Source organism: Cibotium barometz, chromosome 22 (assembly GCF_041138505.1).
Source record: "Cibotium barometz isolate CiBa-2024 chromosome 22, ASM4113850v1, whole genome shotgun sequence".
Classification (NCBI taxonomy): domain Eukaryota; kingdom Viridiplantae; phylum Streptophyta; class Polypodiopsida; order Cyatheales; family Cibotiaceae; genus Cibotium; species Cibotium barometz.
In genome coordinates, this window is record NC_141067.1 from 12282165 (window position 1) to 12310054 (window position 27890).

The window sequence follows — 27890 nt, forward strand, 5'->3', positions numbered from 1 at the left end:
TCCACTGCTCAAAGCCAATATCATCAAGGCTCCCTCCTCCCTGCCTTCTTATATGGGCATGAAATCTCTTAAGGGCTATCAGTTTCATGCAATATAGTGCTTCTTAACCCTCGTGCAAACCTAGCCCTTAGGTATTGTACTAAAATTTTCAGTGACCTATGAGCCATGCCTACCATTCTAACTCGCAACAAATCCCAGTCTTTTTAATAATCAAGACAACACTTCTATGTAAAACCATCAAACCATAAAGGGAAGAAGCTACATCATGGGGGCATATACACCTGTGTTGGTTGTCTATATTGGAGTGGGGGTGATAGTACATGTATTATTGCATGTGCATATGATAATATACACAGTTAATCTACATTTCACCCCTCTTTTTGACACTAACAGCTAAATATTTCAGCCTCATGGTCCATAAAATGTCATGAGTAGTGACACTAGCATTCATAAAAGCATCGCTCTTTACAATATCTATAATAGTTTAGCATACTATGCTCAAGTGCTATATCTTGCCTAAATCTCATTTGAAAAGATTTGACGTGGTGCATGGTGAGAAAAATTAAATGTGGCAAGTTGGCAATTTCTTCTCAACTAAATGGTTGATATGAATTGAACACCAATCCTTAACTATGCTCCTTGCAAAGTCAAACGAATGATTGGCAAACCTGATACCATAAGCTGAAAAACAAATGTATTAACCATTAGAGAATTGCATGTTAACCATGCAATAAGAACAACTCTTCATTAATGGTTGATCAAAAAAACAAACAAGTTATTTCCAAACGAGGTCTCCCATGAACTTCAAAGCAGGCACTCCACGAATCTCGAGATCAAAAAGTGGCGACTCTATTAACCGAAGATCTCTCAGATTCGGGTCCGATTTTATCATTTCAAGTGCTCTTTGTTGGTCCTGCATTCAATGTGGGAAACAACTATTGAAATCTGTTTTAAAAGCAAATGAAAGTAACAAGCCTTGCCTCTTGTGCTATAGCTCCTTTTAGACAAGTTGCAAGCTTTGCATTTGGACAAATAATGAGAAGGCTACCTTGCGTTTTATGTTGCAAAACTTGCAGTCAGTGGTAGACGGTGGTAGAATTTGATTGACAATAAGCCTTTTAACAGGAACCCCCTCCTTGAGAAGTGACTGGTGTAGTCGTCCACTCTCACTTATTGCCATTATCTGCATAAGATAGGAAATGAGAAACACCCATGCATACACAAATCATCTGTACATGGAAAATTTAAATATATACATTAGTTTTTTTAGGATTTGGTCCCCCAGTCACCTAGCTGCCCATTTCAGGCATGGTCTTGTATCCTCTATACCAATGACTCAATATACCTTTTCTCATGTGCATGTGTTGTTTATGATTTTGGACGCCTCTTCTACCTATTCTCATTGTTTACAATTTTGGATGTCTCTTCTACCTAGTCTCATTGTTTACGATTTTGACGTCTCTTCTAAAGGTATGCACCACATGCGCGCGCGCACGCACACACACACACACACACACACACACACACACACACACACACACACACACATGCACGCCACACACACAAAGGTAGCTCGTTTGGCAATTGCACCAATTTGAATGGGAATGTTTATATAAACCAGCTGGCTGCAACTTGGTCAACCTCAAAAGAAATCTGCATGTCTGCCAAAAGATAAACTAAATTGTGACAACTCCATGAGAGTCTGCTCACAAAGCGTCGAATCATCAACTCCATCATGCATAGCATAGACTACGTGCAATGAAATCACCACTCTCCGGAGGTCAAGAGGAAACTCAGCCATGATGAAGGCTAGAACTAAAGAGCGCACACACCCACACACATGGTAGCTGGTTTGGTAATTGCACTGCTTTGAATAAGAAACATTAATATATACCAGCCGGTTGCAACTTGGACAAAGACTTCCCAAAAAAAAACTGCATGTCTACTAATACGGCAGAAAGATATTCCATCAGGTTATTTCCCAAACTTTACAAAAAATAAGAGTGATTTTAACTGCATCATACAAACAAACAGACAAAGAGACCTACATGATATATAGTATATACTAGACAATATATACAAAACCATACATACATACATACAAATGTATGTACACCCATATGTTGGAAGGTTGGCGATTTCGAGCGTGTGATCTATGTGTTGGGTTTTATGCTGTGTATGCACCCAGAGGAGTGCTAGTGATCATCAGTAGGTTACTGGGGCACTTTTTACTTCAGTTAGTGGAGGTTTTTTCCCCCAGTTTAGTTCAGTTTCACTTATATGCAGTTTATAAGTGTTTTGGTCCACCCGGCACATTTATGGCCGGACATGTGAACACTTATCCTTTAGGGGTCACTATCATGTGGCTTGTACTTCACTTTTTTCTATCATTGAGATATACAGCAGTCGTGTTCACTCCCTCTCCTTGGTTTCCATGCCTGTTTGCTTTCTGTAAACCCTAACCCTAACCCTGTTTTGTCTTCAATTGGTATCAGAGCTTTGAAGCTCTACACTACCTGCCCGTACACATTCTGCGCCGCCTTCAGCAGAGCATTGAAGCTCTGTATAGCTGCTGCCCGTACAACTGTACCTGCCCGTACAAAGCCTGCGCAGCCTTCAGCAGGTACACTGCAGGTTCCGTACAAGTTCGCCGACTGCGCCAGCAGTACAGTACTGCACGTCGCCTTCAGTCGGAGCTTGTGTACCAGTCAGTCTGCGCCACCTGCCCGTGTCTAGTCGCCTCCAGTTGGCCTTCAGCCCGTACACCTGTGCGCCGTCAGATATACTCTGCGCCTGCTGCCCGTACCTGGTCGCCTTCAGTCGGGTACTGCATTAGTCAGTCGTCGCCTACAACTATTGTGAGCGCCACCTTCAGCGCCGACTGTACCTGCACAGTACTGTGGTCGCCTCAGTATCCGTACTGTACCTGCTTGCTTACAGAGGACTGGTTTCGTAAAGTACCTGCACAGTACAACAGTCTACGAGTACAACAATCAACTCATATCTCAGCTGGTAAGCATTACAGGTTTTGAGTTTTGGGCATTCTTATTTTTCTCTGTGAAAAATACACAGACACAACAGGCAGTTTTTTTTTATCAAGAAAAATATACAGGCACAACAGGCAGATTTTCTAGCAAGAAAATATACAGATTTTTTGCACAGTTTGGGTGCAGCAAATTTGGGCATTTTTGGGGCATTTTGGCATTGTGTACGCCATTTGCTGCTCTACTCAGTCATTGGTGCATTAAGCTGCACATTCAGAGGATTGAGAGTGCAGGCAGATTTGGGTGAACTGTATTCAGTGGAGTACAGTTGTTATCAGGGTTTTTGCTATTGGGTTTTTTGGTAAACAGGTACAACATTGTGCGTAAAGCATAATGGCAAATCAACAGCAAAGTGATGTATTCACATATTTGTCTAAGGAAGACAAATTGGATGGCACGAACTACTCCTTGTGGAGTTTTATGCTGAAAAATGTGCTTGTGGCAAAAGGTCTTTGGGATTTTGTTAGTGGTGATGAACCACGTCCAGGTCCATTGGCTCCAGAGACTCCTCCTCAAGGGGGTGCTCGTGGACGAGGACAACAGGTACAGGCTCCAGGACAGCCATTGCCTGTTCAGAGAACAAATGCTCAAAAGACATGGGATGCCAGGGATGCACAAGCTTTGTCACTCATTGCATTGTCAGTTCAGAGGTCCATTATACCTCATATTCGTTCAGCTGGCACTTCACAAAATGCATGGGTGACTTTGGAGCAGATGTATGCTGCTCGTAATGAGGCTAGGATCTCATTTTTGAAAAGAGAGCTGGAAAATCAGAAAATGAATGAAGGAGATGATATGTCTAGCCACTTAAACAAGCTGCAGGATTTGAGAGAGCAACTCATCAATGTGGATGAGATTATTCTTGAGACACAGCTTGTGTCCACCATCTTGCACTCTTTGCCAAGATCTTACTTGGCTTTCCATACCTCTTTGAACCTCAGCATGAGGAATGCTGTTGAACCCCTCAAGTATCAGGAACTTGTTGCTCTCTTACTACAAGAGGAGCAAATGAGGAAGAATATGAATATGAACACAAATGCCGAACAAGCATTTACTACAGGTCAAAAGGGGAAAGGGAAATCTCAGCCAAAGAGTGCAAATCAAAATTCAGGTGATGGTGGTTCTTCACAGGATACCAAGAAAGGTGATGGACAGCCCAAGAAGAAGGGCAAATGTCATTACTGTAAGAAGCGAGGTCACTACATCACGGAATGTAGGAAGAGGATTGCCAAAGAGAAGGCAAAGGAAGCTGGGATGTCTGTTAATGATGCTCCTAAAGCTCCTCCAGAGACTGCTTCTTTTGTTGAGGACAGGGATTACTGTTTTTTTACATGCAGCTATGATGCCTCTTGGTCTTCACAGGCACTCAGTTTGACAGAGCATGCATGTTCTTGGTATTTTGATAGTGGTGCCTCAAAGCATATCACATCTCGCAGGGATTTGTTTAGTCATGTTGGCCCTGCCCCTGTTGGCAAAACTGTTCAGTGTGCCAACAATGCTTCATATCCAGTGTGTGGCATTGGGGAGATTCAGCTTACAGCCATTGATGGCTCCATTCTCCGCCTTACAGATGCCTTATATGTACCAGGGATAAAGAAGAATTTGTTGTCCATTTCTTCTTTAGCACATTGTGGAATGCAAGTCCATTTTGATGATGATAAATGCATGGTCAGAGACAAAGCAAATGCCTTGACCTTGATGCTTACTGGTACATTATGTCATGGACTTTATGAGTTGGATGCATTTCAGCCAGTGGATCAGTCTGCTTATCATGCATTCACTCTTACTCCAGCTATGGTTGATGCGGAGTTATGGCATGCTCGCATGGGGCATGTAAATTTTGGTAGTCTTATGCTTATGCAGAGACATAATATGTTTACAGATCTACCTCTCATGGAGAAGCCTCCAGATCACATTTGTGAAGGATGTATTTTGGGAAAAATGCACAGGTTTTCCTTCCCACGTTATCAGGCTCTAAGAGCAACTGCAAAGTTGCAACTTATACACAGTGATCTTTGTGGTCCCATGCAAACGAAGTCATTAGGTGGTTGCTTTTATTTTGCAACATTTATTGATGACTTCTCACGTATATGCTGGGTCTATCCTTTGACACAGAAATCACAGGTATATGATGCATTTTTGGCCTTTGTAGCACTTGCTGAGACAGAGTCAGGATGCAAGGTGAAAACTCTCCGTTCTGACCGAGGGGGGGAATATATGTCACATGTGCTGAATTCTTTTCTTGGGAGTAGAGGTATAAAACATCAGTATACTACTCCTTACACTCCACAGCAGAATGGGGTTGCAGAAAGGAAAAATCGGTCACTCATGGAGATGGCCAGATGTATGCTAAAGGCAAAAAGACTACCACATATCTTTTGGGTGGAAGCAGTAATGTGTGCTTGTCATATTTTGAATCGATGTCCCACAAAGGCATTGGTTTCTATTACTCCTTTTGAGGCTTGGCATGGCCGCAAGCCTTCTGTATCGCATTTTCGTATCTTTGGGTGTCTTGCATATGCACACATACCCAAAGAGTTGAGGAGGAAGCTTGATGATAAAGCCACAAAATGCATTTTTGTTGGGTATAGCCGTGAGAGCAAGGGCTACAGGTTATATGACCCACTATCCAGGAAGATATTCATCAGTCGGGATGTAATTTTTGATGAAAAATCAGAAATATCCCTGGCTGGTTATGAGGCAAATCAGGCTGAAAATGATGTGTTTGAAGGTCTACTACCCATGGAGTTTCATTCTACAGTTGGTGATCCAACTCATGAGGGTACAGGACAGCCAGCAAATGATGTAGGTGGTGCAGAAATTCAGCAGCCAAATGAGCCAGAAGCTGAACCAAATATGGGACAGCAGGCACCACAGGTCAGACATATACCTAGATGGTATTTGAGGACATTACAGGACAGCCATTTAGAGGGTCCTCTTGCTGGTCGTACTCGTAGGGAGACAAGGACCAATGAGCATGCACACATCATGGATTTGAATCTGGTTATGGCAGCCAGTTTACAGGATGATGATGAGCCTGATTCATTTGTGGATGCACGAGATAATGTGCATTGGAACAAAGCCATGCAGAATGAGATTGATTCTATTAAAAAGAATCAAACATGGGATTTGGTTGATCTGCCCAAAGGCAAGAAAGCCATTGGTACTAAATGGGTCTACAAGTTGAAAAGACATGCAGATGGATCCATTGACAGGTACAAAGCCCGTTTAGTTGCAAAGGGCTATGCACAGAAAAAGGGCATTGATTATGAGGAGACATTTGCTCCTACATCCCGTATGTCGACACTTAGGTGTGTCATTGCATTGGCTGCACATCGTGGTTGGGTTGTTCACCAGTTGGACATAAAGACTGCATTCCTACATGGGGACCTTGAGGAGGAAGTTTATGTATTTCAGCCCATGGGATTTGCAGAACATGGTCATGAGGGGAAAGTATGCAGGCTGAAAAAGGCCTTGTATGGTTTGAAACAAGCTCCACGAGCTTGGTATGCAAAAATAGATGCTTTTCTACTCACTCAGGGATTTGTGAACAGTCCATCAGAGGCCACTTTGTATGTGAAGAAAGAAGAGACAGATCTGCTGGTCATCAGTCTTTATGTGGATGATCTCTTGCTCATGGGATCAAATGATGACAAAATTGCAGCATTTAAGGAGATACTGCAACAGACATTTGACATGTCTGACTTGGGTCTTGTACATTACTATTTGGGCATACAGTTTGTGCAGGATAACAGAGGCATTGGGTTGTTGCAATCACGTTATGTTGCTAAACTTCTGGAGAAGTTTCAATTTCAGGATTGCAAGCCTATTAGTACTCCTATGGAGCCTGGGATGAAACTGTCGCTACAAGATGACAGTGTTTCCTTTGATGCCACTACATATGCTCAGGCTGTTGGGTGCCTCATTTACTTGTGTAATACAAGGCCAGATATTCAGTATGCAGTCTCTCAGTTGAGCAGATTCATGCACAGCCCACGGTTGTCACATTGGCAAGCTGTGAAGCGTGTATTCCGTTATTTGCAGGGTACCTTGTCTCTTGGGTTGCTTTATCCTGAGGGGGGTGACATGCAGTTACATGCTTACAGTGATTCAGATTGGGCTGGTGATTTTGATACCAGACATTCCACTAGTGGGAATTGTTTCTTCCTTGGCGCTTCATGCATTTCTTGGCTAAGCAAGAAACAGACCACAGTGGCCACTTCATCTTGTGAGGCAGAGTACAGAGCAGCCTACACTACTACTGTTGAGTGTGTTTGGCTGCGTCGTCTTATGACTGATATGGATATTTCAGTGGAGGAGCCTACACCTATCTATACTGATAGTCAGAGTGCCATTGCTGTGGCCAGGAATCCTGTGTTTCATGCTCGCACGAAACATATTGAGATTCACTATCATTTTGTTCGGGAGAGACTCCAGACAGGAGATATCAGTCTGATCTACTGTCCTACAGATCAGAATGTGGCAGACATCTTCACCAAGGCATTACCACGTCCGAAATTTGAAGCATTCCGCAATGCTTTGAATTTGTTTCCTTTTGGTGGATGATGTACAGTGATCACATATCACTCCAGGGGGGTTTGTTGGGTTTTATGCTGTGTATGCACCCAGAGGAGTGCTAGTGATCATCAGTAGGTTACTGGGGCACTTTTTACTTCAGTTAGTGGAGGTTTTTTCCCCCAGTTTAGTTCAGTTTCACTTATATGCAGTTTATAAGTGTTTTGGTCCACCCGGCACATTTATGGCCGGACATGTGAACACTTATCCTTTAGGGGTCACTATCATGTGGCTTGTACTTCACTTTTTTCTATCATTGAGATATACAGCAGTCGTGTTCACTCCCACTCCTTGGTTTCCACGCCTGTTTGCTTTCTGTAAACCCTAACCCTAACCCTGTTTTGTCTTCACTATGGCTAGAAGGTGCCTTGGATTATCCCATAAGTGAAAGCATGGGAAGTTGAAGAGCCATATATAGGCTAGAGTGGCACCTTGTCATAATCATCTCCTCCGGCCGGTGTTTTGGGAGGCAGCTCACCGGGAGATGGGAGCCCGGAGGAGGGATGCTGCAATGCCCGTTGGGAGTGTTCGTGGAGCTTGATGGTGATGCGTCTCCTACGTGCGTTAGTCTTCCGCTGCGCATTCTAACATGGTATCAGAGCCCGGGCGTGTGTGGTCCTGGGCGACCCCCTCGTGCCTCGGTGGCTTGCGAAGCTCGAATCGAGGGAGGGTGTTGGAAGGTTAGCGATTTTGAGCGTGTGATCTATGGCTAGAAGGTGCCTTGGATTATCCCATAAGTGGAAGCATGGGAAGTTGAAGAGCCATATATAGGCTAGAGTGGCACCTTCTCATAATCGTCTCCTCCGGCCGGCGTTTTGGGAGGCAGCTCACCGAGAGATGGGAGCCCGGTGGAGGATGCTGCAGACCTCCCATAAATGCCAAGACACTCAAAAGAGTTACCACTCTCAATGAGTCTCGTCGTCAGGTCATTGGACTCCTCATGGGCACTACCTAGAGATCCATGCATATGTGCTTATCATCGTGTCTTGTTTCTCGACTCCATACGGACACCACTCATATGGTCCATACTCATGCCTAGGCCAAAGTCTCAAGGACATGAAATGTCAATCCAAGATTAACATGTCCACGCATGCTATCAATTAGGAGATCTGTGATAGTATCTTATGTGTGAATATATACATATACATACATACATAAACTATATATGTATGTATGTATGTATGTGTATGGTGTCAGAATGCGCAGCAGAACACTAACGCACGTAGGAGACACATCACCATCGAGCTCCACGAACACCCCCAACGGCATGCTTTTTTCCCTATTCCTTGGCCATCTTCCTGAAGTATCTTACTTCTATGTGACCAAGCTTCTTGCAATAATTGCACTTGACTGTCTTGCCCCCTTTCTTTCCTTTCCATTTGGTTGCCATAGCTCTATCTGAATCAAATGCCTTTTCATCTTGCTTCGTAAGACCAAAGTGCGGCTCTTTGGCCACTCTCAAAAATGTCAATCTCTAAAAACTTGGGGATCGCTTCTATGATGGATAGAAAAACACCCGACTTATCTTCTTCAACATTCACTCCCACGCTTGAGAGTTGTTGCAAAATTGAGCCAAGTTTGTTCAAGTGCTCTCCCCAGGTCTCTTCTTCACTAATTTTTACACCAAACAATTTTTGCTTCAAAAAAACCTTAAGAGTTATTTATCTTGTTGCCAAACAAATTTTCCAATTCGTCCCATACCTCATTGGCACTCTTGTTCAAGTCCACATGGTGAACAAGATGGTCGGAGAATGCAAGCCCGATGAGAGCAATGGCCTTGTCATTTCGGTATTGACAGATTTGAATCTTCTCCTCCATTGTTACTTGCTTTCTTGTCGGTGACGTTGACCACTGACCATAAGTTATCCCTCATCACATAAAGGCGAAGTGTTGTCTACCGAGTTGAGAAGTTGATACCATTGAACTTTTTATCCCGAAACTTCCCTAGCTGCTCTCCATATTTTTGAAAACCCTCAAATTTCCGCAAAAGCCCTGAATTCTTGTTAAATTAGTAGCTTCAATTAAATGATTTTACCATTTTTTAGAAAAACCCCAAAATTTGTTGTTGTCGTGGCATTGCTGCACGTTATAGTTGATGATAGTGATGGGCTAGTAATGCTGGGCAACGTCATGCAATGGCGAGCGGTGCTGGGCAATGTCATGCAGTGGCCAGCGGCATCATGGACATTTACATGGGGCAATGCAACTGCAATCAGCACAGAGGCGAGCGCACAAGGGGTGACACACACAGGACTACTGCTGGAGGCAAATTGTAAGCCCAGCGGGACGTACGGTGACAGACTCAACCACATGTCCCAGAAATAAAGATATAGAGAGAGAGGGGAGAGATAGAAGGGAATAGGGATCTTGCACAGTACACCACATTGAGCAAGGAACCGGCCCCGCCCCCTTTCAAGAATTTATTCAGGAACAATCCACAAGCATGCTGGCTAGGATCAATACAATCAATGCAATCAATGAATACAAAACAAACAGATATGCCAATATAGGATATCCAAGTCGATGTCAAGACACAAGATCTCTGATGCCGAGCACACCACGGGGATGACCCACAAGTATCTCTCATCAAGCTAAAGCCAGATCCAACATCCAAATCCAAATCCAATGAATCCAAGTCCAAATCAAATCCAAAACCAAGTCAAGATCAAGTCTAAGTCCAAAATCCAAGTTCAGATCCAAATCCAAGTCTAGATCTAAATCCAAGTCCAAATTCCATGTCCAAGTTCCATGTTCATGTCTACGCTTCATGCCCAAGCTATATGTCCAAGTTCCATGTTTATGTCCAAGCTATATGTCCAAGTTCCATGTTTATGTCCAAGCTTCATGCCCAAGCTATATGTCCAAGTTCCATGTTCATTTCCAAGTTTCATGCCCAAGCTATATATCCAAGTCCAAATAACTCCAAGCTCATACACAAGGTACACACGAGTTGTGTATAGTTGACGAAGTATTTGTTGACCAAACTGTAAATTCTGTTATCCAATCCGGAATAGAGACAACCCACAAGAAAGCTTGCACAGAGATGGATGCACCAAGACAAGTCTATATGTGGCAGCCACCAGGTGGTACAAAGCTGTGGTAGGTGTAGACGGTGCTGAGAGGTACAGGCAATGTTAATGGCTGTATGGTACAGCCAGATGGCACAAAAGCAGCACGTCCAAGCGGCAGAGCTTCAGATGGCGATGCACAAAAGATTCAGGCAACAAGGGTTCAGATGGCAGCGCATGTTAGGAAAGAGCAGTAGGAGGTAAAGGCAACGACCAAGTGCCTGCATTGGTTTCCGTCATCGGCGGAGATGATTGGCAGTTGCTCTAACCCTGAAGGCGGCTGGCAATTGAAGGCAGCACCGCTGGTTGGTGCATAGCCACTGTTGACGCAAGGGCTGGTGGTACTGCTATCTGGCGGCGCTGAAGGTTGGCTGGTGGCGCAAGCAACAGCAGCAACACTTAAGTGGCTGAGACAGGGCAGCATTGGTGGCTGAGGCAAGACAGTGCTGGCGACTGAGGCAGGGCAGCGCTGGCGGCTGAGGTGGTTGCGCAGTACGGCCAGGAGTTGGAGGCAGATTTGGTGGTAGATGTGCTAGCGGAGGCAGGCAATGCTCATAGCTCCAACAGTAGATACGGTGGCGACAGGGGGCTGCAGCAGCAGTTCACAAGCGGTGCATAAATGATAGGAGGTTGGTGGTGGTAGAAGAGACTCCACATTTCTTGATGATGAAGACGGCGATGAGCTTCTCCCTTCTACGATGGAGGCCACCCCCTTGATGTTGACGATGAAGGAAAATCCCTAGCCTTGTTCAATGATCTTCATGTCTTGTCCTTGACGATCTTCAAGCTCGTGATGAAGCTCCTTCAATCTTCAATGATCTTGTTCATGGTACTACAAGAGAAGTCCAATCCTTTTTATACTTGTAAGAGACCCTGCTTTTTGCCAAAAAGCCTTCATGCTTTTGCGTTGCCTTTTTATGCGTTGCTTTTCCCTTTTTGCCTTTGCTTTTGCTCTTTTTACTTTTATTAATAAAATATTACTCAACTTTTGGTGCTTTGCTTTTCTAGCTTTAAGGCCTTGCTTTTTGGCCTTAGCGCTGCTTTTTGAGAAAGCGCCTTTTGCCTTTTTGGTCCAACCAGGCTTAGTTAGTACGAAAGGTACGATACGGTACGGTACGATAAAACACGGTACTAATTGGTACCTTAAAATTTTTTGAGGTACGGTACGATATTAGTACGTTTTTTTTTTATACTTCCTAAACTTAAAAATTGTAGACAAGAAGTTACAAAATAGTAGAACCATGAACATAATGTCATCATGCCATTAGAGTACAAAATTGCTACAAAAGGATAGGCCAAAAACTCATGGCATAGGCGACCGCCAACATGCGTACATACATGATACTACATACTACAATACATCATCAATGGGCTAGAAGGAGATAGATACCCAATGCCTAGAGAGCTATAACATATCAAAAGTCTACATCATCACCAACATCTGCATGATCATCAACATGATCACTACTAGAGTGTCCATCAAGAGAGTTCTCTGAAGAGGACTCTTCGAAGGTGGACGAGACACTCTGGGGATCATTCTCGCTAAGTAGGTTGCCGTCATCATCAAACAAGGGCTCTCTAGGCAGTGGGGTATCATCATGAGGGGGCAATGGAATATCATCATGAAGGCGGGGATTGGAGCTCCTCTACTTGGTGGTGTCGGTGCGTGTGTTGATGATGCTCCTCTACTTGAATTTGAGCCGCCGCTCATCTTCCACGAAATGTCATCGGCAATGCTTTGCGGAATCTCCTTGCATGGGGCAACTTGTCCCCCAATCTTTGAAAGGTGCTGGAGAAGCCTTGTTGCACCACTGGTGTATGACTTGCCGCAATATCGGCATGTCCAATGATGGGAGTTGGACTTCTTGGTGTCCTTCTCCACATTGAGGCAATGCAAATCAAAAGCCTCATGCTTCTCCCGAGGCATGATGGATAAGAGAAGGGCTAAAGCGTGGAGTAGAGGAGAGAGCGTAGAGAAGATGAACTATGGGAAGAGCTTGGAGGAAGAGAACTTGGAGTAGAGGCTCAAGTGGGATGGAAGGAGGGTGGAGGAGGGTGGAGGAGGGTGGAGGAGAGGCTTGCCGCTTGGAGTAGAGGCTTGGAGTAGATGGAGGGTGGTGGAGGAGAGGCTTGGAGTAGATGGAGGAGAGGCTTGGTCCTTGAATCTTTTATAGAAGGACTCAGGAGAGATGAAAGGAAAACAGCAGAAAAAACGGCTACTTCCAACGGGCAGAAACAGGGAAAAATCGTACCTGATCGTACGGTACCGTACGGTACGAATCGTACGTACGGTCTGATCCGTACGACGTACGGAACTAAGCCTGGGTCCAACTCAGTCTCCTCTTTCCAATGGTACCCTTGGCTCACGGTCAACCTTGTTTGACTTTTTGCTTTTTCGTGCTTTTTGACTAAGAATGGTGCTTTTTCTTAATCAAACCTTATGGACCCTGTTCCCACGTCTTCTTCCACTTGGCTGGTGTCCGGGCATGGGTTTCATCATGTGAAATAGAGCTAGGAGGGCCAAATAGTTACACAAATACACACGAATGACGTGCTGGGCAGATGCCCATGGAGTTGAGGGCTACGAAGAGCACAAGGCAGCTCTGACAACACGTAGGGTAGTGCACAGTGCAGATGGGTACTGCAAGATGACATCAGAGGTGGTTAACGCAACTATTGACGGGCGCAGCTGTGAAGAGAAACGCACAACTACGCAGCCATAGTAGCTATGGAACAAGTTTCATACCTGTGTTACAATTCGGTTGCACGGCCGCCTGCCACGTGTGTCATACATATCCCATATGTTGTATATAAGGTCCTTGGACCTCCACGTTTTAGCGTGGTGAACATGGGATTAGAGTGAGGGAAGGGGGCTCGGCCTGTTGTGGCCGTCATGCTCGTCAACATGCCGTGTCTTGCTGCACCTGTTCTTTCCAATTCTAGCATGGTATCAGAGCTTGGGAGGGGTACATGTTGCTGCCAGAGCTGGTCGTCAACATCTGATTGATCCACTCATGATCCTGGATAAAGGCCGAAAGCATGTGTGACCGAGGAGAAGGACAAGTCACGTCAAGTAGGCGGACCTCTGAGCCTTGTGTCGTCAGAGCCCCTGGGTACCCTTGCGTCTTGGCCATCGAGGGAGGGTGTTGGAATTCAGTTGCCTGGCTGCCTGCTACATGTGTGATACATATCCCATATGTTGTAAATAGGGTCCTAGGGGCTTACAATAGCCCCCTTAGCCCCCTATCCCTCCACATTTTAACAAAGTGAACATGGGATTAGAGGGAGGGAAGGGGGCTCTGCCTGTGGCTGTCATGCTCGTCAACATGCATGCCGTCGTCGTGTCTTGCTGTGCCTATGCTTTCCAATTCCAGTACTCTGGTCATTGGTCAAGTATGAAACGTTTCGCACGTTTCATACCCGTTATTTTCCTGGCAGTTTTTTAAAAACATTTGTTTTTCCATGTTATAAGATAAGGCTTTGATAGTGACCCACGTATCATACTACAAGCAAAAAAACGATGGCTGCAAGCTTATGTGCATGAAACGCATCAACCTCAGAAGCTCATTTTTCAGATTTCTGGCCCTTGACACCCATCTCCACGCCTGTGAGACTGAACACAGAGAGCAGAAAATGCAGAAATGCTGGAGAAGAGATGTGGTGTGAAACTCTGGTATATACATGCTAGATCCGGTACAAAATGTGGGGGGGGCAATGTCATGTGCATCACAGATGCCATGGACATTTCCAGGGGCTAGATCCAGAAGAGGCAAGCAGAAAAAGACTATGAACCAGTAGAGCCAGAAAATAGGAGCTTCAGGTGTAGCATCTGAGGTGAGCATGGAGCAGGACAAGTGGGGTCATGGAGGGAAGCAGTCGGCTGAAGCACATGAACCCAGACTAGAGCTGTCGGCTGCAAGGAAAGGAGGATGTTGGCTGTCGGCTGACGTCAGCAGGAATGGTGGGCAGCATGCGCATCAAAGGCAAGGACCAGCAGCAGTCGGACAGGGCAAAAAGGGGATTATTTGGACATGAACTGGCCGACCAGCAGTCGGCCAGCATAAAGTGTCCAGAGACTCATATAAAAAGGTCCTTAGGCTCAAGGCTTTATTCATTCCACCCACTAGGGGTGTGAGTCAATAGTAGGTCCCATAGAGGACAGATTTTAGGGTTTATTACCTTTTTATGAAGGCAGCCCATGGCTGCAAGGATATGTACCTTTTTGTACCATAGTATATACTGAATTTCCAGCACATCTCACTCTCTCTCTCTACTCTCTCTCTACCTGCGTTTTTGCATCATGGTGCGTTTTTGCATCAGAAGGTCTTCAAGAGTGTTTAGGGCTGAAAGAAGACTACCCAGAGCTTCCGCGCGTTACATTGGTATCAGAGCATCAGGCTCAGCAAAGCTAAACACTGATTCAGTCCCATATGATGGTGTACAGGTCCAAGGTACAGGAAAGTACACGGATTCGAAGCCCAAGACAAGAACACAGATCGGGAAGAACTCCCAGGAGGTTTGTTGGTGGTGTTCCACAGTGCCAGATGGGGATGGCAGTTCCGTGAGCCAGATGGGTTCTAAGGGAACGGTCCCAAGGGAGGTTGATCCTCCAAGGGTGATGTGAGAGTGCCAGACTCAGTTCCAGGAACGAAGACCAAGACGGTGTTCAGAGTCAGGGCAGGAATGGATTGTGGACTAGAGGAAGACCAGATGCATAGATCTTCATCAGAGACAGAGTGGTTTGGAGAACAGACCGGATTTTCAGAGAAAAAGGTTTGCCAGGGATGGATGATGACAGAGGGACTTCGGGAAAAGGATTGGGATGATGACAGTCATCCAAGAGCAGGTTGGATTCCCGTCATCAAGTTTAGCAGAGGGGGATGTCATGTGCATCACAGATGCCATGGACATTTCCAGGGGCTAGATCCAGAAGAGGCAAGCAGAAAAAGACTATGAACCAGTAGAGCCAGAAAATAGGAGCTTCAGGTGTAGCATCTGAGGTGAGCATGGAGCAGGACAAGTGGGGCCATGGAGGGAAGCAGTCGGCTGAAGCACATGAACCCAGACTAGAGCTGTCGGCTGCAAGGAAAGGAGGATGTTGGCTGTCGGCTGACGTCAGCAGGAATGGTGGGCAGCATGCGCATCAAAGGCAAGGACCAGCAGCAGTCGGACAGGGCAAAAAGGGGATTATTTGGACATGAACTGGCCGACCAGCAGTCGGCCAGCATAAAGTGTCCAGAGACTCATATAAAAAGGTCCTTAGGCTCAAGGCTTTATTCATTCCACCCACTAGGGGTGTGAGTCAATAGTAGGTCCCATAGGGGACAGATTTTAGGGTTTATTACCTTTTTATGAAGGCAGCCCATGGCTGCAAGGATATGTACCTTTTTGTACCATAGTATATACTGAATTTCCAGCACATCTCACTCTCTCTCTCTACTCTCTCTCTACCTGCGTTTTTGCATAATGGTGCGTTTTTGCATCAGAAGGTCTTCAAGAGTGTTTAGGGCTGAAAGAAGACTACCCAGAGCTTCCGCGCGTTACAGGCAAGGTGCCCATCTATATATGGGCTGGGGCAGCCAGTCGGCCTGCATAAACAGGCCCGACAGCCTCCAATATGCGCCCCACGACCTGGTCGGCCAACATGGCCTGGTCAGCCCCTCCTGGCCAGCCGAATCCTACAGGCCAACCACAGAGGGAAAAACAGCCCCCCACAACTACACGCCTACCAAAACTAGGGAAAGAAATGGAAAAAAACGGGGACTCCTCCCGCGGGAATGCACATCCAGATCACGGGCCCTCACTCCCTGCAGTATAATATGGTACAGACAAGAGATGAATACTAACACCCCCTCTCAGCTCTTGGATGTGGAACCAATCCCAGTGAGCTAGAGTGCTGACAGAGTATCTCCTGAGGAAGAGGCTTCGTGAAGAGGTCCGCCACATTGTCCTCCGTCAAACAAAAGGACCACCTAGTAGCTTCCTTCGAAAAAGACTCCCTATGTTGCTTCCCATGAATGCAAGAACTGCAATGTCCCTGCCTGCTGCCAACATTTGGCAAGCCATCCACCATCTGGTCCCGAAAAGCCTGCCACAGCGCGTCCCAATTCAAGTGGCCAAAACGAAAACACCACAGATCACCGAGGTGAGTACCTGTAAGAGAAGAGAGTGTTGAGAGTTTGTAAATCCCATTCTCCACTCCGCCTTCCCAAACAACCTAGCCTGTTGCTTTGTCCCGGATAGCAACTGAATGCTCATCAAACTCCACCCGCATGCTAGTCTTGCAAACCTCATGCACTGACAAAAGATAAAAGCCAAGAGATGGGACATAAAGAACCGGGGAGGAATGCTTCCCCCCTCTGCCATCGGAAACGATCTCCAACCTACCCTCACTGTGAATCGGGAAAGTGGACTTGTCACCAATAAAGATGTGACCTGTTTGCCTGCGAAGGTCCTGTAACAACTCTAGGGAAGGAGTCATGTGCCTAGAAGTACCACAGTCAAGAATCCACTCCCGAGTATCCTCTACAGTGGGACCAACCGCCTCCCTGCTCGAAGAAGATGAAGCTCCAGTGTCCATAATTTCCAAGTGCACAAAAGCTAGAGTTTTCACAGCTGCAACTGAGGAATCTACACCTTTCTCGGTGCTCCGTTGAGGACATTCCGCCAGTAGTGACCCTTCTAGCCACAATGGTTACAGGTCCGCTCAGCCTTCAAGGCATCATGATTCGAGTTGGGCTTCTTCTCGGAAAACTTCGACTGTGAAGGCTTCCCTTTGCCCTTGGTGGTGGTGTTGCGGCCTTTCAACCGCTGGCCAGTCAAAGCCTCAAAATCTCCGCCCTGTGGAGGGTTCAGAAACCGCTCCTCCTGGTCCAAGATCATCAACACAAGCTCCTCCCATGTAATGGTGCTGAGCCTCCCGCTGGGGGAATAGAAAGCTGAGTACTAAGAGGACAGATGAGACAGCAAGGTGATGGCCATGTCCTCCGATGATATCTCCTTCCCAGCCTGAAGAACCTCCTGCTAAAGATCCTGGAGTTTGTTGATATGCTCCCACATCGTCGAAGACTTTGCAGGATTCATCACTCACATCTGCACTTCCAAGGAAACTCTCTTCATGGGTGATACCCGGCCAAATCCCTCGAGCCAGCGTCATGTGTTTGATATGATTGATCACTCGGGGTGTGCAGTTGAGGAAGATGAAAGAGCGTGCACAGGTATTGACACAATCCCACAACTGTGCTTGGGCCTCCCGCTTTGTCGTGACTAATAGTGAAATTTCCTCTCCAGATTTGGCCTTGGAACTCCAACCGTGATGAAGTTAACCAAATCATAAGATTCCAAAATAGACTCCATCATCACCTTCCAAATGCCATACTTGTTCCCGTCCAAATGTCGGTCCACTGGGAACATCGGGAGGGTGGGAATCTTCACAGGTTTATCCGCCATCTCGAGCAAATCTGCTATCTCACGTGGTCTTGTGAAGGGAGGGTGGCTAGGAAAAAAAAATTTGAAGAAGAGGCTCCAGCAGCCCCGCAAGCTCTCACCGTCTCCAAAGCTTCAAGCAACCTTAAGCTCTAATACCATGTCAGAATGTGCAGCGGGAATGAGACTTAAAACAGAGAGCAAAAAATGCAGAAATGTTGGAGAAGAGATGTGGTGTGAAACTCTGGTATGTACACGCTAGATCCGGTACAAGATGGGGGGGGGGGGCAAGGTGTCCATCTATATATGGGCTGGGACAGCCAGTCGGCCTGTGTAAACAGGGTCGACAGCCCCCAATATGGACCCCACGACCAGGTCAGCCAGCCCCTAGTCAGGCCCCTCTTGGCCAGCCGACTCCTACAGGCCGACCAGAGAAGAAAAAACAGCCCCCCACGACTACATGCCTCCAAAACTGGGGAAGAAATGGAAAAAAAATGGGGACTCCTCCCGTGGGCGGGCACACCCACATCACAGGCCCTCACTCCCTACGGTATAATATGGTACAGACAGGAGATGAATGCTAACAGCCTGCTGGACTTCGTTCACACATATTTGAGCACAATCTATACATACCACTTTTGTTGATTTTTTGGGAAAAAATCAGATTTTGAAATTAGGGCTTTTGGTGTGAGGCTGCCCCAATCTCTCCCAAAAATCAGAATACATTAGCATCGAGGAACATGCCTCATGCCAAGGATGTTGCATGGAAACATGTCACAAAATTGTAAACCTATGAGAAATCAGGATCAGAGAATGGAAGTATATGTTTTGTGCTTTGATAGCAGGTGGCAGTGTAACCCGTGTGACAGCACACTTATCGGGTTTGAGAGGGGAAGGGATTTCCTCATGCAAGAATGTTCCCAAGCAAGCTAATGATTCCTTACAAGCATGGAGGAGACAGAAGAAAGCAAAGAGAGGATTTCACCCCACCCACAGGATGAGAAGGATACTGATGATGTATCCAAGAGAGCCAAGACTAGTAGGCATGACATGGGCAACCAATCTGATTTTCCTGCTCAAAGTGTTTCTGGTAACATTGAATGCAGCTCAGCTCCACGAGCCCATAGAACCGGCTTGCCCACCAGAGGCTCTCTACAAAGAGCAAAGATAAGAGCAGGTTTGTAGAAGAAAGCTATAAATGAAGCTACTAGGGAGTCGACAAAGCTCTTCATACAATGTGCTTTGTCATTTAATATGGTATGCACCCCTCGTATTGGAAGAAAGCAATTAAAGCAATCAGCCGCATAGGGCATGAGTGGGAGGGACCCAATTATGAGTCCTTGCGTAAGGAAAAACTGAGAAGGGAGACATTGCATGTGAAGCAAGAGAGAGAGCCTTTGAAGGCCACATGGGTGAAGTATGGTTGCACTCTTTTGTGTGACGGGTGGACAGATGTGGGCTTAGCACTCCTCATCTAGTGAGTCTAAAAGTTGTGAATCGTGATTCATGTAACATAATACATATTCCCTATATGACACTTAAGTGTTTCTTGTCTTCTTAATGACTAAAACGCCTTGCCATTAGAGTTCTCTCACAAGATTGCAGCTCGAGGTTGCACTCTTTTGTGTGACGGGTGGACAGATGTGGGCTCAGCACTCCTCATCTAGTGAGTCTAAAACTTGTGAACCGTGATTCACGTAAGATAATACATATTGCATATATGACACTTATAGTGTTTCTTGTCTTCTTAATGACTAAAACGCCTTGCCACTAGAGTTCTCTCACAAGATTGCAGCTCGAGTCCTTGTCAAAGGAACTGGAGTTCCTGGGCCCTCTTCCATACAAAGAAGAGGAACAAGCTTAGCACTACCCAATTGGAACGGTTAGTGTATTGTCATTGCAACCTCCATCTCATTGAGCAAAGGCAAGCCCATCGAGCCACATCAAGTAAACATGGACAAAATTAACATCAAGAAGGTGAAGGATGTTCCTCAGGCACCGATTCAAAGGACTCGATATAGGCCTTGGGGGGAGTAAACGAACTGGCCGTCCAGCTGTCGGCCAGTTCAATGGGCATGAATAAATATATAGGCTGCCAACTGTCATGACCGTATGAAATTGGTACGGCACAAGTCCCCAAGTGTGAAGGGGGACCAAGGGAATAAGTTTTTAAGGTTCATAACCTTGGGTGGTCCCTAGGTGGGTTTTAAAATCCATAAGTGGCCCCTACAAAGGTTTGAATAACTTTATGAGGCCCCTAGGATTTTTATGGGGAGAGGGGGCTACTCCACTTTTAAAGTACACGCCTCCCTCTATCTCTCTCTCTAGCTTTTTGGAAATAGAAGGCTGGCGGGCAGCACAAGGGAGAGGGAAGCTTTTCTGAAAACAAGGCATACAAGCTGGTTGCAGGGCTGCTCCTCGCTTCCTCTTGCCTTTGGAGAGACTGTATGAGGGCAGCGCTGTTCTGAAGCCTGGAAAAACAGCTACACAGTTTCTTCCCTTTCTCTGTCTGTTAACTGCATGCATACGCAAAGGTGTACTTCATCTTGGAGCGACTCGCTGGCAGGGGCTAAATAGTGTATGGACCTCCCCCTTTCTATGGTGAACACTTGCGCAGATCTGCAGAAGATACAGGCGACTGGTTTCATGGGGGAAAAGTCAAAGGCTGATTGCTGGCTGTGCTACAGAACAGAGATTCAAGACTCTTTCCTCTCTCTCTCTCTTTAGTTCTTGAGGAGGGACATGTCTTTTAATTGTCCCAAGCGTAAGTCCCAAAAGGACTCTGACACAAAAGGGGTGCCCAAGTCTAAGAAACCAAAGCCTTCTGCAGGGTTAGTTCCTGATCTTGTTGGCGAACAACCAGGTGGTGAAGAGACTGAGTTGTGCAGGGCATGGGAAAAAGTGAGAGATCAGAATGCCTTGATTTTCTTTGACACAGGTGCTAGAGCCAACTTTATTTCACCGGATTTGGCTAGCAAATTGGGAATCCGCGCAGAGGAGATGGGGCCTTTGTATGAGGCTAATATGGCTTATCTTGGGTATGCAGAACCCGTTACTGCTATTATTGGGAAGCTAAGGCTTCATGTGCAGGGTTGTGTGGACAATGAGGAGTTCTTTATCATGCCACTTCATGGGTAAGATGTTTTGTTGGGTATGCCATGGTGCCATAGAGTACATGCGGTGGAGGATATGTACAACAAGAAGATTAGTTTGACTCATAGAGCGAAAGAGCATATTTTGGATGTAAAGGTTACAGGGAAATCTGTTCCTGTATCGACTTCAGCCATTTCATCAGTAATGAAAAAGCATCTTTCCGTGTACTTGGTTTTTGTAAAGGATGCAAAAGATGATGAGTCTAAATCTAATTTGTCTATGTTAGATAAAGACAGGACTGATTTCTTACATGAGTTACAAGATTATTTTTCCGAGTCATTGCCAAGAGAACTTCCTCCGGGAAGGCCAAAAGATCATGCTATTGATCTAAGTCCGGGGAGTACCCCACCAAATAGACCACCGTACCATGTTAGTGTAGCCCAACAAGAAGAAATTATGAGCCAGGTACAGGAGTTGTTAAAAAAGAGGTTGATTCAGCCTAGCTCATCACCCTTTTGCTCACCTGTGCTCTTAGTGCAAAAGAAAGATGGTTCTTGGCGCATGTGTATAGACTACAGGACGCTAAACAAGAACACCATCAAGAATCGATTCCCTATTCCGAGGATCGATGACATATTGGACCGCTTACAGGACTCCACGGTCTTTGTAACTTGGTTGAACACAATGCTAATCAATACACTTAAATACACTAAGATTTAATGGACACTTGCTCAAAAATACAAGAAGTAAATTGCTGAATTGACAAGAGACACACAATGAGCCGGTACGGCTGACCCCTCCCTTAAATAAAGTATATTGATCTTGGGAGAATCAAGTACATAGTGTCATGGGCATTTCTGACCAGATTTCCATACCAATGCATATGAATACAGTATTGCAAACAAGTGGTTGTCGATGTAGACTTGCAACCCACACTACCCTCCCAAGTGCCCATGTTCCCTACCATCTGCTCTCTATTGTTCCACCAACACATGGTAGCAACAATCTGCAAGAGAGCACGTAGGACAAGAGAACACTACACAAGGTATGTGATCTTGTAATCCGGTTCCTCCCTCCTGCTACTTGCTCCCATATTTAAGCATAAAAGCTTACCAATAGCAAGTAGAGTCGATGACAGCGGAAGTCTTCGCGATGGAAGTCCTTGGAGTGTTGAGATCTTTGATTTGTCGCCTTTCTTCACGACAAAAGTCTTCAAGAGGATGAAGGGAACCTTGGGAAATCTTCCCCTATGGTTCAACTTGAGAAAGGAAGGCTGAAATTAGGGTTTTCAGCAAAAAGACCAAAAATTACAATAAAAATGAGAGCTGTTTTGCTGAATTTCAGTCATTGGGAGTGAGTAGGAGAGTGATTAGCACTTGGAAACACTCTTGGAAGCTTGGAAAACACCCTATCAAGTTGGGTATGGCTATGGAGAGCTTGGAAATGGAGAGAAATGGTGGAAAAACAGAGTTTTCAACCTCCAAAAATCTTCATGAAGAGAAACACGAATTTTCTCTTAATAAGTAAGTGAAGGGACATGGGGAGATGCCCATTTATGAGTAAAAGAGGAGGATCAGGTCCTGGACATTGAGTCTTGTCCGCCTCAGAACTTCAGTGAGTGTGAACTTGGAAGCGGTCATAATTTATAATTGACTTTTGGGTGCCCAAACTTTAAGTGGGAACACACTCACTTATAAATATTGGCTAAGTCCTAAGGGCTATTTGAGCCTAGATTGGGTAATACTTACCACCTGTTCACATGCCACACAACCATGTCAGCAGACAGTTTCACACGCACGGTTCACGGGCGAGCGTTCCCTAGCCCGGAACTACACATAGGTCATGCAGGCATGAAAACAGCATGCAATTTTATTTGCAAGCAAGCACATAAAGATGCTATGCAATGCAACATTGGTATGGACAATCCTCGTTCATGAGACTATACCAAAAGCCATGGACACCAGTCCAATGTACATACATGATAAGAAAGCACGGGTGGCCAAATGGTGATACCCCCCCTCCCCCCCCTCCCCGGGCGGCTTCTAAACAGTTGTCCGCAACTGAAAAGCATCCAAATATGTCGGAAGCACATGCGGGAAATCTCTGAAGAACTCTTCATCTACCCATTTAGCATCAATGGGAAGATAGTTCCTAAACTTCACAAGGTAACGCCTCACAACTTTGCCTGCAGCAAGCTTGCGTTCCTTGTGATACACAATCTGCTCTGGCTGCAAGATCTCCTCAAGCTCATCCACTTCTGGTGGATCCTCAATGACCATTTCACTGGGCTCCGGCCCTACATACTTGCGAAGGAGACTCACATGAAAAGCATTGTGTATGTGCCAATGACTAGGTAATGCCAATCTGAAAGCCACTTCATTGATCTTCTCGATCACTCGAAAAGGCCCATAGTACCTGGTTGCAAGCTTAGGATATGCACCCTCTTTGCCAGGCCTCTTTGCAAGTCTTGCTTTCTCAAATTTCAGCAATACCCAATCATTCTCTTTAACATCCAATTGCCTTCTATGCTTGTCGGAAGCCTTTTTATGCTTGTCTTGTGACCTTGCAATGGCTGTCCGCACCTGAGCAAAAGCAATATCCAAGTCTCTTACATACTCATCAGCTGGCAAATATCTCATCCTTTGTGCGAAGGATGGGTGGCAAAACCACCTTACCATAAACAATCTTAAACGGGGCCTTTCCTGTAGATGCATGCACCGTGTTGTTGTATGCAAATTCCACAAGCAGTAAGTACTTCTCCCAAGAAGACTTCTGATCCGCCACATAACATTTCAAGAGATCCAACACAGCTGAATTTGCAGCCTCACTTTGCCCATCCGTTTGAGGGTGATAAGCTGACGAGAAGTCCAATTTGGTGCCCATATTATCAAATAAGGCCCGCCAAAAGAGACTTGTAGTCCTGGGATCTCTATCCCCCACAATGGACTTCGGCATTCCATGATGTTTGAACACTTGTACAAGATATATTTTAACCATATGCTCAGCTTTGATGGTCTTTTTGACCGGCAAGAAATGAGCTTGCTTGCTAAACCTGTCCACAATTGTCCAAATTGCATCATTACCCTGTTGGGTACGTGGCAAGTCCATAATGAAATCCATTGTAATACTTTCCCATGGCTGCGTAGGAATAGGCAATGGCTAAAGCAAACCTGGTGCCTTTTGCCTATCAAATTTGACCTTTTGACAGGTGATACATGCACGTACATGTGCCTCTATGTCCTTCCGCATACCTGGCCAAAAAAAATACCTCTCAATCATGTGCGTAGTAGGCATTATGCCTCTATGACCAGCATATGCAGGAGCATGGCACTCATCCAAAACCTTTTGCCTCATGTCAGACACCACACATAGGCAATTATCTTTCATGAGATAACTCTCTTTGATCACATATGAGGCATGTGCATGACCAGCCATCAAATCAGCCCAAATAGTGGCAAAATCAGCATCCATATGTTACAAATCACGCATAGTAGACAAGTCTCCATGAGAGGCAACCGAGATAGCTGCTACATACGGCTTTCGTGACAATGCATCGGCCACTACATTCTTCTTTCTCGGGGTGTGCAAGATCTGAAAATGAAACATAGAGAGGAAATTGGCCATCCTCATATGCTTCTCTGACAACTTAGTTTGAGTAAGAAAATACCTCAAACTCTGGTGATCTGTCTTCACAGTGAAATTAGCCCCAAGAAGGTAATGTTTCCATATAGTAAGTGCATGAATTACAGCCAAGAGCTCTCTCTCATAAATACCAAGAGATAGCTCTGCATCATGCAATCTACGACTCTCATAAGCCATGGCATGTTCCTCTTGATTTAGGACAGCTCCTATGCAATTTCCAGATGCATCACATTCCACACAAAAAGGCTTTTGCAAATCCGGAATGATCAACACTGGACCATGAGTAGTTACATCTTTCAATTTGAGGAATGTATCTCTCTCTACATTAGTCCATTTGAACACGGCCTTCTTCTTTGTCAAATCATGTAGAGGAGAAGCAATCCATGCAAAGTGCCGAATGAACCTACGGTAGTAAGAGCATAATCCAAGAATACTACGGATCTCATGCCGGAACCATATGCACATTAGGCTTTGATGCGTTTGCATTATCACGTTGCTTCTTATTTGGGCATGCCTTTGCAATATGCTCGGTGCTACCACAAGTAAAGCATTTCCCCTCACTCATATATTGCTTTTTCTATTCCGGAGTGAGACCATAGTCTCTCAATTTGAAGGGACGCTTCTTGGTAGTGTTATTTTGAGCCTTTAGACCATTTTTATCTTGGTTTTGGTCCTTTATAGGTGGCTGTCCATCATTTTGCAGGTTTTGGACAACCCTCTCTTTGCCTTGAAATGAGGGTTTAGCCTTATTGGATCGACTCAATTTGAGTTCCAATTGCTCGGTGGCGGTGGCGGTGGCGGTGGCGGCTGCGATTAATTGATGTAAGGTATGACCAAGATACATTTGTAGTCCCGCTTTGTACACGGGTTGCAATCCCGATTGAAACCTTCTCTTCCTTTCCGCCTCGGTGACATGCATAAATGGAGACACCTCCAAGAGCACTTTCCAAAACTTTTGTACATATGCATTTACCGATTCCCCCTCATTTTGCTTTACCCAATCCCACTTCATTGTTATCTCATTCAATGCATTGGGAGGCAAGAATTGAGCATAGAACCTCTCCTTGAACTCTTCCCATGATCTAACAGGATTCGGTGAGAGCTTCTCCGTGAGCCACCAATGGGCAGCAGTGCCTTTCATGAATATGCTTACATGCCGGATCATGGATTTCTGAGTGAAATCCTCATCACTGAAAGCAATATCAAACTGGGCAATAAAAGCAAGTGCCTTTGATGCATCATATTCTCCATGATATGTGTCAAACTTCACAGATTTGTCTCCGGCTTTGAAGTCACGAGATTTTGATGTATGTGTGTGCATCTCAACATGTTTTCCCCCATGTTTGTCCATTGGGTCAGCCCCTGTGACTGGCATCATTTTAGGACCAAAAGGTGGTGCATAAGGCATAGATACATGTGCCCTGTAAGCATGAGGCATGGCTGACCCCTCAACATGCATTGATACATTTTCAGCCATAACTTCTCCCTCACGAGCACACTCGAAGGCATGAGTGGCATGAGAGATACGCGGAATACCTGCACCAACAGAAAATTGCAGCCCATGTTGCATGTGTTGTGCATGCACATTTTCAACCGGCAATGGCATTTGACATACATTTTGACCACTGCCATAAACATTGTATCCTTCACGAGCTACATAAGGTGTTCTTGCATGGCGTAAAGTCACTGATTGTTCCTCTCCCATAGCATGGAGATTCATCCTCTTAGACATAAGTTCTTGTTCGGGTACTTGTGGGGATTCCAAGACATGTGGGATGGTTGCCTTTTCTGCATAGGCATCCTCGGTACGAGCCAAGTATGCACGTGCTGCATCCCTCGGTTGCATGTGCAACTCTTAAGCAATCATTGCCATTGCATGATCCATATAAGATTCAGCTTTCTTGGCCTTCAAACGGTCATGTACCAATGGATCCTCGCGGCGATAGAGATTCAATTCTTCTTGTTGTGCATGGAGAAGAGCCTGCATACGAGTAAGTTCAACCCTCAAGACTATGGACTCTTCTTCCTACATCTTCTCTTTGCCACGGGACGGCTGTCCCATATATTCATGTTCCCTATTGTGCACCACATGAGTTTGCTCATCATGTAAAGCATTGGAAGTATGCATTTCATTGTCCCTGCCTCTTGTGTTAGCATCTCCAACATTCATTGTATGGCTGTCCATAATGTTCCAAGTGCAGAGATAGCTAGTGTTCACGGTGATCGTCTCTAACGATAGAAGTGAAAGAGAACCGTATGCTCTGATACCAATGTAACTTGGTTGAACACAATGCTAATCAATACACTTAAATACACTAAGATTTGATGGACACTTGCTCAAAAATACAAGAAGTAAATTGCTGAATTGACAAGAGACACACAATGAGCAAGAACGGCCGACCCCTCCCTCAAATAAAGTATATTGATCTTGGGAGAATCAAGTACATAGTGTCATGGGCATTTCTAACCAGATTTCCATACCAATGCATATGAATACAGTATTGCAAACAAGTGGTTGTCGATGTAGACTTGCAACCCACACTACCCTCTCAAGTGCCCATGTTCCCTACCATCTGCTCTCTATTGTTCCACCAACACATGGTAGCAACAATCTGCAAGAGAGCACGTAGAACAAGAGAACACTACACAAGATATGTGATGTTGTAATCCGGTTCCTCCCTCTTGCTACTTGCTCCCATATTTAAGCATAAAAGCTTACAAATAGCAAGTAGAGTCGATGACAGGGGAAGTCTTCGCGATGGAAGTCCTTGGAGTGTTGAGATCTTTGATTTGTGGTCTTTCTTCGCGAAAAAAGTCTTCAAGAGGATGAAGGGAACCTTGGGAAAGCTTCCCCTATGGTTCAACTTGAGAAAGGAAGGCTGAAATAAGAGTTTTCAGCAAAAAGACCAGAAATTACAGCAAAAATGCGAGCTGTTTTGCTGAATTTCAGTCATTGGGAGTGAGTAGGAGAGTGATTAGCACTTGGAAACACTCTTGGAAGCTTGGAAAACATCCTAGCAAGTTGGGTATGGCTATGGAGAGC

The 27890-nt window shown here is 45.4% G+C and overlaps 1 protein-coding gene across 1 annotated transcript in view; it reads right to left on the reverse strand.

Annotated features, from left to right (window-relative positions):
* Positions 1-659: 659 nt before the first annotated feature.
* LOC147626287 (P-loop containing nucleoside triphosphate hydrolases superfamily protein) overlaps positions 660-27890 on the reverse strand; it is a 43480-nt gene continuing 16249 nt past the window's right edge. The window contains exons 10-11 of the mRNA XM_086816436.1: positions 1049-1183; positions 660-913 (exon numbers count right to left, since the gene is read on the reverse strand). Of these exons, the coding sequence (XP_086672562.1) occupies positions 776-913; positions 1049-1183 (273 nt within the window). The 3' untranslated portion in view covers positions 660-775. The remainder of the gene's footprint in view (positions 914-1048; positions 1184-27890) is intronic.